Genomic DNA, 12208 nt, shown 5'->3' with positions numbered 1-12208 from the left:
CTTTAGGTAAGTCACTGAATGGCGAACTTACCACTTGTTTCTCAGATGCTATTGTTGCTGAGGTGGCGGCGGCAGCAGCCACCGTCTGTCTCCCCAGCCCTGTGGTGTTGGTACAATCAGGGGCTGCTGCTTTCACACCTGGCAAGTAGACTGGAGGGGGGCCAGCTTTAGGGGCTGTTCTGGAGTGAAACAGTGAGTGATTACAGGGATAAGAAAATGAACGTGAAGGATGCTGACTGGGAGGTCTTTGCTTCCAGCCTGCTTTGAGCTGGTTGTGGATTGGGGTCGCTGGCGGGTGGTAGGGAGGCGGTGGAGGGGGTAAGGGTGGATGGAAGGCCACAAAAGAGTCCAGATCTGTAAACATGGTTTCTGCAGTGGGGGTGCTGTTAACTCGACATCTCCCAGACTGTCTCATTGTCAAGAGTGGACTTTCATCTCCAAAACGTTCATCAGGAAAGAATTTGTGAGGATTCTAAGAAAGAATGGAGGGAAAAAGTTAAGATATTTGTCAGCAGATTTCCTGGACAGAAATTTACAGGCTGAGAGAGTTAAATGAGTACCTAAGAAAACCACATTCAGTAAAAGTAAAAGGCACAACATATTTTTCTAGGCCTGAAGCTCAAGGAAAAATTACCTTAAAAACAGTGTAAAACAGTAGAGTGCAGCCTCCGTAGCCTAATGTACAGCTATCAAGGAGAGCTGCTTAATTGAATACCCTAGAAAGCAGGTCAGTAATCTCTTACAAGATTATGTGATGATAAAAAACAGGAAATAAAACCTAATTCAAATATGTCTTTCCTATGAAAATAAAATTACCATTAAAAACCAAAAGAAGAAAAGGCATACAAGTGAAGATCCTCCTAGAACTTTCTGATAAAACATCTGTACGCATTCAGTCTGAAATAAAAACTACAAAATACTATTATATAGGAATAAGTTTGATTAATATTTTGATAAACATATGGGGATACTTAAATTATAAAACTTACACATTTAAGAGATCATATTAAGATACAATTTAGAATGGCACAGAGAACAGAAATGAACAGAAAACAAAGCTATTTTAGGGATGGAAACTACAGTAAAAATTGAAAATCAAGAACCTAGAAATGGTCTGCTCCTTGCCTAGGGCCACCATACCATGTTCCCCTTTGAAAACTCAGGCTAAAATGGTTTGCGGTCAGTGGCACGAAAACAATGCAATCACTTGACCAGATGAAATTAAATTTTATTTTAGTCTCTGCTTTAGCTGCTGTGAAGATTACACATTTTATACAAAAATACTACTGTTTTTTGTACGAAATAATTACTAGAAATGGGTTTCTTCCTGCTAGTTCAAATAAAAAGCACTCATTCCTTGATTCTCATGCTTATATGATTTGAAGTATTGTGCAAAAAAATTTCTTGTAAAAGGGAGGAGAGGGGGAAAGAAGGGCATCTGGAAGATCTGTTAAGGATGTAGTAGGTCACAGCCTGAAATCTAGTGACCAAACCAGGGAGAGAAAAGCAGTCAGAACTTTCCGATTTCTCTTCCACCTCTGCTGGGTGTACACACCATGAGCTTTTAGGGGTCACTATTTATGTGCTTATTATGTGCAAGAGACATAGCTGCTTTGCATACAGCTATTCTTATTTTCACAATTCATTTTACAGGTAAAGAAACTGATGCTCAGAGAGGTTATATAACTTGCTCTAAGTTAACTAACTGGTAAGCAGCACTGCCAGGATACAAAACCAGTTCTCACTCCAGAGCCTGTGCCCCATCCACTCTACCACACTGCCTCTCACTGGGGGCTTTCAGGTCATCCAAGACATCAGGGACAGTTGAAAAAGCACGTACAAAGAAAAGGACATGCTATGGGGGCTCCTTGGGATGTCTGAAAATACTGCCTGAGTGACAGTCAAGGCTCCTTATATTTTATTTTTTTCAGATACAAAGCTGAATATTTATCTAGACTTAGAAATCACAAATCGCAAATTTCAAAATATGACAAATAACACAAACATCACAAAACCCAAAAGAATACCATAATATTTTCATTATTAATAACAGCTGACAATCTAACACAAGATTCCCTGTTTTAGGTAGTGGAGGGCTGCTTCCCACCTGCAAGAGTTCTGCTGCAGCATCGGCAAGCCCGAACTCTCTTAACACGCGAATCTGAATTTCATAGCTGACCGTGGCGCCTTCCCCACAGTTGAGCGCGTAGGCCCTCTGCACCTGCTCAGTGTGCCGTAGCTCCTGCAGACGTCTGACCATGTCCTTCATAATGAGGAGACGAGGAACTGGAGGAAGAGAAACAGTCTGTAGGCACAATACCTGAGCTACACAAAAGACCACCCGCTGAGTGCAAGAAAAAAAAAAAAAAGCATGTGTTTTACAACAGAATTGTCTCATAAATTTTTGATAGTATTTTAGTTCCCAGGAAAGATAGTAATTTATATGCATCTAATTATTTTTTAGGGTTTTAAAATTTCACAGTGCCCCAAAGGCTCTTGGTCATACTAAAGAGCCCCTGAACTGCATTGAGTTCACAGCCTAAATAAAATTTTACTTGCATATATTCTCTGCTGAATCTCAGGATATTTCAAAAGTCTTTTAAATATATTCACTCTTTTATTCAAACAATTTTTTGAGTCCTGACTATGCCCCAGGGATTCGACTCAGGTATTAGGGTGCACAGAACAAAAGACGTGATCCCTTTCCTTACAGAGCTCTGGTTTTAATGAAGTAAACAAAGTAAACCAGCACAGCAGAGGGCCGTCAGTGATCGTAGAGAAAGATGTGCAAAGGACACTGAAGGAATTGGAGGAAGGGGCCCCCAGTCCAGACTGGAAGCAGGCAGGGAAGGCTTCCTGGACAAGGTGAGCTCTGAATGGAATCTTGAAGATTGAGAGAAAACCAGGCCGGCAAATCACGTGGAGCCAAGGTTTTCTGAGCAGAAGGACCAGGTACGTGTAAAACATGCAAGTGAGAGACAGCAAGGCACAATCGGATGGCACAGCCAGTAGACGGTAAAGCAGGAAGGGTAATAGGAGAGAAGGTTAGAAAGAAGGGTAGAGGCAGACCATGAATGACCCTGTATGTCATGACAAGGGATTTAATTTGTATCTGGGGAACAACAGGCAGTCGCTTGTGTCGGGGAATGAGAGGATCTGAGCTGTGATGTGGTAAGTGCATTCTGAAAGGAGCGGAAAGCAATGGATTGGCAAACTATGGCCTGTAGGCTAAATCCACTCTGCCACCCATTTTTGTAAATAAAGTTTTACTGGCTCACAGCCACACTCATCCGTTTAGGTATTGCATATGGCTGCCTTTGGCCTATGATTGCAGAGCTGAGCACAATGCAATAGATACCTGCACATCCCACAAAGCCCAAAACATTAACTATCTACCCCTTCACAGAAGATGTCTGCCACGCCCTGGTATAAAGGCCAGAGTGGGAGTAAGGTTAGAGACAGGTTCACAGGTTAGGAACCTGGACTAAGGATGCAGCAGAGGGCTGGGGAAGAGGGGACCGTCTGCAAGTATCTATGAGACAAACTGACTTGAGTGGTCACTGATTATTAATTCGGGGAAAGGGGAGCTACTGTTTATTGAGTGCTTACTTTGTGCCATGCAAACTCCGTATTACTCACAGAGCTTTCTAAAATCTTCATAAGAACCCTAGAAAGGAGATATCCTCATTTCACAGATGAGGAAATTAATGCTCAGGGAAGTAAATGTCTTGTCCAAAGTCACACAAATAAAGTGGCAGAGCCAGAACATGTGCCCAGGAGTCTTCTCCAAAAGCTAGATACCTTACATTAGCATGGTAAGCGAGGAAGGGAGAATTTTGATGGTACAAGCATAGGGCCATGTCTCATTAAACAACAGAGAGACAAGTCCTATTTTTCTGAGCATACTTAATTGTAGAGCTCTTTGGGCTTTTGAGAGTGAGTTCCAAGATTAAATTATACTGCTACTCAATCGTATTAACTGAAGTTGATCAAGTCCATGATAATTACCAAAGGTTCAAAAGCTGCACAAACCAGCTACAGAAATACTTCTCTTCATACTGTTCATTCAATGTTCATTTTATTAAATAAATACACAGTTGTCAAATCTGATAAGGCAACAACCAGTTAGAGATTAGTTCTGGAATAAAACGAATGTGTTCAATTAAAAGTCCCATCGTTATGTCTTTTATTTATCCTTAATTGAAACGGAGACTTCTCAGCAAAAAATTGCATAGCGTCATTTCCAGTAATGCTATAGTTAGCTGATTTTTTGGACTCTTGCAACGGTAACTGGCAAGAGCTATACATTTCTGACCCCCTAGATCTCTGTGGATTTTCTTGTTTTAGAAACTGACATGACAGCTCTTTGGTTAAAGTCAGCCCTGACTGATGCTCAGATGTTTTCGGACATGACAATTATACCTTGATCAATAGACAATAAGATGGAAGCCTGAATTACAATGCATATAACATTCACAAAGCAGATCTTGGGAAACTGGATCTCCCAGAAACCAATGGCAATCACATTTTGAGAGGACCTATATAGACTTGAAGATCTAAGTTGACAGTATTCTCCCAAAGGGTCTTATAATGTGAGAAACACCCCATGGTGATGAAAAATCTGAATATTTCTAAACCTGTGGTTCTCAACAGGCGGTAATTTTGCCCCACAGGCACATTTGGCAATGTGCAGAAACATGAAAATGTTTTCATGAAGCTGTCACAAGGTGTGTGTGGGTGCACGCACATGTAAACACGTGTGCAACTGGCATCTAGTGAGTACAGGCCAAGGATGCTGCTGAACACCCTACAATGCAAAGGGCAGCCTCCACAACAGAGAACTATCCAACCCTAACTGTCAAGAGGGCCAAGGCGGAGAAACTCTGAGCTAAACTGAAAAACTGTATACATTTGTTACTGTAAAATAAAATACAAAAAACTTAGCTTATAAGAATTTATTCTTTAATGAGAACAATGCATAAAGGGTATTGGAAGGTGGAAAGAATCAGCATATATAGAGGGGTTACAAAATATGATCAGATTATTAACTTGAATATAAACACCTGGCCCAAGGCTGACTGCCTTACCTGGGATTTCATTTGCTACAACTGAAGGAGGGCTTGACTGGTTGCTGCTGATCTGCTGGTGGCTGATCACGTGACAGCACTGTGGCACGGCGTTATTGACCATGTAAAGTGTGTCTGGCACATTGGACATTCTAACCATTCGCAAACGCACAAGATCTGTTTGTTCCACCATCATCTCGTCTAGCACTGACTGAAAACAATTCAGTATTAACAGAATTAGTCAACCTTACACCTTTGTTAAATCACATTTAGAGAAAGATTACTGCCATCATCACATAAAAAGGGAATTAATTAACTGTTTCCAGTGTATAAAGCCTAAATTAGTGATAAAAGGAGAAAGTACTCTAACCTCGTTAATTCTTTTCCTACCTCTTCAATGTTTAAAGGAGCTTTTTGGAGCATCTTTGAGAAGAAATGATCATTTTCTGAAAAGTCTGCTTTTAACAGAAGTATTTGAAATTTGAAGAAGGGATATAAAATTAATCAGAAGTAAAATTATACATAAAGTCACTATAAAGAAAACAATGTATATATGGACTAAATATCCTAGCCAATAAGAAATGCTCAAAATATAAAATATTAAAGACTGATATTAAATTTAACAGACCTATACATAAACAATTGTTAAATAAGCTTCAGATGAATCCACTTCAGCAAACTGCAGAATGGTCAAAATGGCATAATGTAAAACCATTCTCCACATTTACCGTGGGCATTTATCCACGTATGCACAGGTACAGGAGGACTGTCTGATCAGCCTGCAGCCGCTCTACTTTGAGACAGCAGAAAGGAAGGTAGGTCTAATTTATTATGGCACTAACAATAATAATTTTAGCACTAGACTCAACCTTCCACAGAGGCCTCAGCTGCTTGAGTGATGTTAGGCATTGGACTTATTTCAGAAAGACCTGACCCAACCATTCTGCCTCCCCAGCCCACCTCACCATTTTATAACTATTTAAAGTGTCAATTGCTTCCCAGGTGGTAAAGAATCTGTCTGCAATGCAGGAGACCCTGGTTGATTCCTGGGTTAGGAAGATCCCTGCCACCCATTCCAGTATTCTTGCCTGGAGAATTCCATGGAGAGAGAAGTCAGGCAGGCTACCGTTCATGGGGTCGCAAAGAGTTGGACACGACTGAGCAACTTTCACTTTCAAAGTGTCAATTACTCAATAAGGGGTAGATTATCAACCTCATCAATAAATCTCACAAATCCTTTCATATATGTATCTTAAACTAGGGATACTCCAACAATAAAAGGGAGAAAAATTTTAAGGTATCTATGTTTCTATATCCAAACACATTATTTTGTCTGTTATTTCATTTCATTAAGCTTAAAGGTGATTTCTGACTTTCAAAGACTGCCAGTTCTTCAAAAGGTCACCCTGAAGCTCCTTGGCTGAACATGTCTAATAAAATTGCAGTATTTCTTACTGCAGTATTTATCATATTTACTTGGAGAGTTCTTTATGTTATAAATGTCAATACAATACAATGCCAACTTTTTATTTAATAGGCTTGAAATTTTGTTTTGGCTTGTATACTTTTTTAAAAGCTAAATACATTTTCCAACAGTCAGCCACTACAGAAATATGTTATAGGAAGTCATGGCATTCCTTTAGTTTACAAAAGGAAGAAAATACGTTTGCAGTCTGCTTTCAAACATTTTTCCCACCCTGAAGATAACAACATACTGATGACCATTTCAGTAAAATGAAGAAGTTTTTTCCAAGCTAACAGTTTGCAAGAAAAACTAAGATGAGAAAAATGTAAAATACAACTTTATATGATTTAAGTTATAAAAATAAAAACATGCTTGATAATTAAACATTAAAAATAATTAAACTACTCTGGTGAGAAGTCAAAGCAGAACTTACTTTCACTTTCCTTATTAATTGGACATTTAGGCTATTTCCAAATATTTAAGTGATACCACAATAGATATCTTTGTGTTTATAGTTCGTAATAAAGTAGTTTAACATCTTAAAATGGTTTATTACCTTCGCTTCTTCTACGTAGGGAGAGAACAGTCGAGGACGAACATAGATTCCAGCATTTTTTTGCCGTAACCAGGCATTTGACTTTCCACCTTCTGTTGTAGGAAGCATATCTGATGGAGGAGTACTAATCAAGCCTCTTTTCATCTTGAAAAATAAATTATTTTTTAGAGAAACGACATTTGTGTAGCACAATATTACTAAGATAAAAATAATCATACCTATAAATCAACATGTCCAAACTTTACCACTTAAATATGAACTTAGGAATGCACATGAAACTTAAACATACTTTGAATGTTTAAAAGTATTTAAAGGATTCAGAAAGCCATAAAGGGTACAACTTTCCATTTTTCTTTAAATAGAGGAATGATATTTTAAAAACAAGAGTTATATTAATTAAAAATATGAGTCAGACTAACTTTCAGAACTCTAAAATAGAACCGATTTTTTTCCTTACTCATCTAGGAATTGATTCCTCCCCCAATACATCCTCCACAAGACAAAATAAGCACATTCTTGGGCCTGTATCTACAGTACGAAGACAGCCAGTCTGCACAGTGATAGGGACAGGGGCTCTAAGGGAAGAACTTAGCTCAAACCTTAACTCTCTATCTGACAGCCATGTGGTCATGGACATCTCCTCTTACCTGGGCCTCACCGTAAGGACCCTGAAATAGCCCTGGAGACGGGACACTGCAGGACTAACTAAATGTGGTGGTCCTGTCATTTCCACATGTATGCTAGGAGAATATAAATCAAGTACTTTAGCCCATGAGGTAGCTGTGAGGAGGAAATGAAGGTAAGGAAGATAAAAGGCACTTGGCACAGTGCTTAACATACACTATAAGAGGCACTATGGCTAACAATCAATATTAGTAAACTTTTACTGGGGACTTATTATGTGTTGGGCTTCCCTGATAACTCAGTTGGTAAAGAATCTGCCTGCAATGCAGGAGACCCCAGTTCGATTCCTGGGTCGGGAAGATCCGCTGGATAAGGGATAGGCTACCCACTCCAGTAGTCTTGGGCTTCCCCTGTGGCTCAGCTGGTAAAGAATCTGACTGCAATGTGGGAGACCTGGCTTCAGTTCCTGAGTTGGGAAGATCCCCTGGAGAAGGGAAAGGCTACCCACTCCAGTATTCTGGCCTAGAGAATTTCATGGACTGTATAGTCCATGGGTTCGCAAAGAGTCAGACATGACTGAGCGACTTTCACTTCACTTAATATGTGTTAAGCATGGGATACTAACAGCAGAGCTATATATTTTCTAAATCTATTAAACAAAAGTTCTAAAGTATTTTTCTAAACCAAATTGAATCTGGTTTTAGTCCCAGATTTTAAATGAAACCAAATATTGTTTCTCTAATATTATTCTTGTTAAATATAATAAACATCTCATTGCTGCACTAAAATTATGTTTAACTAATAAAATACAGCTTTAGACATATTTTAAAAATAGGCAAAAAAATCCTATAATTCTAATCTGTTATAACTGTAATACTGTTCATATATTTCCTTCCAATCTTTTTTAGATAAACTTTTACCTAATTAAATTTTAGAATATATAAAAGTGCACATTTTTTTTGGGACAGCAAAATATTCTGTCAAGTAGTTATGCTATAACTTACTTCCCCTGTTTAAATTAGACATTTAGGTTACTTCCAAATATACTTAATGATGATGCTATCAATGTACCAGCTACACTTCCCCTATCAGACAGTAATATTATTTCAAAAATTAGTGACCTAATAGGTAAAAAAGTGATAACTTATTGTCTCATTTTGCTTTCTTTACTGTATGTGTGCTTACTAGTGAGACTAAACATCCTTATCAGAGATTCCATAAACATTTGTTTTCTTCTAGTTTTTCCATATTTCAACTTAATATTTAATTATTCGCTCTAATAGGGATTTTGTATGCAAGTGAAATGAGGATTTAACTTTAAGCACATTTCTTCCCTCCCCCACTGATAGGTTACTGTAGCACTGTTTGTGATAGCTTGCTTATTATATGTTTAATTCTTACATTAATTAGGATCTTCTTCTGGGCTATTTTGTCTTCTCTATTATGCTAGCATCACAGACTGACTGTTAAGAGTTTTAAAATATATTTTATATTATGGAAGAGTTGTTGTTCGGTTACCCAGTCATGTCAGACTTTTTTGTGACTCCCATGGACTGCAGCACACCAGGCTTCCCTGTCCCTCACCATCTCCTGAAGTTTGTCCAAGTTCATGTTCATTGCACTGGTGATGCTATCCAGCCATCTCATCCTCTGACACCCTCTTCTTCTTCTGCCCACAATCTTTCCCAGCATCAGGGACTTTTCCAATGAGTCAGCTGTTTGCATCAGATGACCAAAATACTGGAGCTTCAGTATCAGTCCTTCCAATGAGTATTCACGGTTGATTTCCCTTAAGATTGACTGGTTTGATTTCCTTGTTATCCAGGGGACTCTCAAAGTCCTCTAGCACCACAGTTTGAAGGCATCAATTCTTTGGCGCTCAGGCTTCTTTACTGTCCAGCTCTCACAATTGTATGTGACCACTGGGAAGATCACAGCCTTGACTATACGGACCTTTCTCAGCACAGTAATGTCTCTGCTTTTCAACACACTGTCTAGGTTTTTCATAGTTTTACTGCCAAGAAGCAACTGTCTTCTGATTTCATGGCTGCAGTCACCATCCACAGTGATTTTGGAGCCCAAGAAGAGGAAATCTGTCACTACTTCCACCTTTCCCCCTTCTATTTGCCATGAAGTAATGGGGGTGGATGCCATGATCTTAGTTTTTTTAATATTTAGTTTTAAGCTGGCTCTTTATTATCCCTCCTTATTTTTCTTTTTTCTTTTAGAACTTAAAAAATTCTTATCAGTTTTTTTCCAGATGATTTTTACAATGTTTCTGTGCAGTTGAAAAAAATGATTACGTTTACAGCATCTTATTAAAGTTATAAACCAATCTGTGAAGATTATTTTTGCCAACCATAGTAGTAGTGAAAGTCGCTCAGTCGTGTCTGACTCTTTGCGACCCCATGGACTGTAGCCCACCAGACTCTGCCATTTGGAATTCTCCAAGCAAGAATACTGGAGTGGGTTGCTATTTCCTCCTCCAGGTTGTCAACCATTAATTGGAGCAATTCTTATAGTCTAAAAAAATTCACATAAAAATTGTGAAAGTAACATGATCAGTCAGCTCCATTAATTTTTACCTGAAACACAATTATAGGATTCATTTACCCCTTTTACACTGAACCAATCTTTTCCTCTCTTGCTCTCTGATTTACTGCTATTCTTAAGAGAGTCTCCAAAGGCAATTTCTAGTCTTTCCATTTAAAATGAGGACTACTTGATCTACACTGATAAACTGCCTGGATTAACTCCATTTAGAGACCATATTTTTGCAAAAGTAAGACTGATACACCCAACTCAAGCCTCATCCACCAAACATTTATTTTTGCCATGTGCCAGATACTGGGGACATAACACAGTACAAAACAAGACATCTGTCTCTGTCTCCATGGAGTTTAGTCTCACATACTCCATTAGGAGAAACTATTTACAATGATTAAAAAAAAAAGGCATATTATTTTCATGAAAGGGAAAATTAAGAAAGATACTTACTGCATCACTTAGGACTTCACTATTTATAGGCAAGATGTGTTCAATTCGCACAAAAGGTAAGAGGGAGGAAAGGATCTCTCTAAGCTCTTCGATGTCCAGGTCCCGTCTTTTCACACCTCTCTTGTTCACACTATGAGCCGTGCCACTCAGTAAGTTTGGCTCTACGACAGAAACAGAAAATGAGAAGTCTCCACCCAAATTCAAATTTCCAGAGAAAGGCTCTCTTTCTTTTCTAGTATACTTTCAGTAACCCTCTATATTAAATTTACCTGCTTCAAAAAGTGCTATAAATAAATTATTTTTATGGCTTAAGAAGTTTCCTTAATAGAGATATTCTTGGACAAAGAAAAAGCATGGTGTCAATAGTACGGTAGCATTCTTTATAATTGTTTTGCATTAAAGAAGACACAATTCTTTTCTGCATACTAACTCAAAGGAGAAAAAACAACAATCTATTAAAATCCAGTTTGATCAAGGGCTTTTTCTTAATGTTCCTCACTTCGGGGGCCAGTTTTTTTTTAATACAACTTACAATAAGGATAATACAGGACAAACGTTATTTCTGGTAACTGTAAGTTATGAGTATGCTCATTAGGCTACTATATAGATTTAACAGGAATTTAATGAGTATCTAAAATTACATCACCTGATACCTTAAAGCAGCAAAACCTAATGTACACTCTATTTAACTTTAAGAATTTTATGAGTCTCCTAAATTTCCACAGAAATGTTAATGCATAAAAGTTCACGTGTAATATACTTCCGCTGTCCAGAGCAGAGAATAAATGTTTTTTTCATGAGGTATTAGTGAAAGAGGAAGATCTGAAGTATATATATGCTTTTTGATAGTGAAGTGGGAAGGAAAATAACATATTTGGGGAATTTTTAATCATATCTTTAAACTAGGGGGCTATATATATATATATATATATTTTTTTTTTTTTGCTTAAAAATAAGATCTTTATCATTCACAATGTAAATGCTGGATTTTTTTTCACAAACACTACAGGTAAACTGGTGTTTTCCCTTAAATAATGTGATAAAGAGATATCATTTTTTGAGAGGCTTATTAAAACTGTTGCCAGTGTGTGGAAAAGGGTTTTTGTTCTTGCCTTGTTATGCTTTGGCTTCAATATGTATATAAGGCACTGCTTTTCAAAAGAAACTTTTTCTCAAAGTAGTGGTGTCCTGTTTTCAAATGAAATATTCCATGAAATCCCCAGATATGTAACAGGTGAGGGCAGAAACCTTATACATGAAAGTGACTGAAACAAAGGCGCAGTCTGGTTTGTGTAGCTTCCTTCTCATCTCTGTGGAAGAGCCTCCCATTCTAACCCAGCCAGAAAACCATTAAACAATGGAAATTTTATCAAGGATGTTCTATCTGCCCAAAATAAATATGACATATCATTACCAGCCTTACATCAATAAACAAGCCTTTGATGATTATGGAGCACTATATATAATCAGTTCTTGTTACTTGGGGTGGTATTGTTCTAT

At 38.0% G+C, this 12208-nt stretch overlaps 1 protein-coding gene across 7 annotated transcripts in view; it reads right to left on the bottom strand.

Annotated features, from left to right (window-relative positions):
* BTBD7 (BTB domain containing 7) overlaps positions 1-12208 on the bottom strand; it is an 87940-nt gene that overhangs the window by 6668 nt on the left and 69064 nt on the right. For all 7 annotated transcript variants that reach the window (XM_081548129.1, XM_081548127.1, XM_081548131.1 and 4 more), the window contains 5 exons: positions 10709-10869; positions 7088-7231; positions 5088-5277; positions 2108-2286; positions 32-472 (listed from right to left, as the gene is read on the bottom strand). In XM_081548129.1, coding sequence (XP_081404255.1) covers positions 32-472; positions 2108-2286; positions 5088-5277; positions 7088-7231; positions 10709-10869 — 1115 coding nt within the window. The remainder of the gene's footprint in view (positions 1-31; positions 473-2107; positions 2287-5087; positions 5278-7087; positions 7232-10708; positions 10870-12208) is intronic.

Source organism: Giraffa tippelskirchi, chromosome 12 (genome assembly GCF_054371585.1).
Source record: "Giraffa tippelskirchi isolate mGirTip1 chromosome 12, T2T-mGirTip1v1.2.pri, whole genome shotgun sequence".
Lineage (NCBI taxonomy): Eukaryota > Metazoa > Chordata > Mammalia > Artiodactyla > Giraffidae > Giraffa > Giraffa tippelskirchi.
The sequence above is the reverse complement of the archived record's forward strand: the minus strand, read 5'-3'. Positions and strand labels throughout refer to the sequence as shown.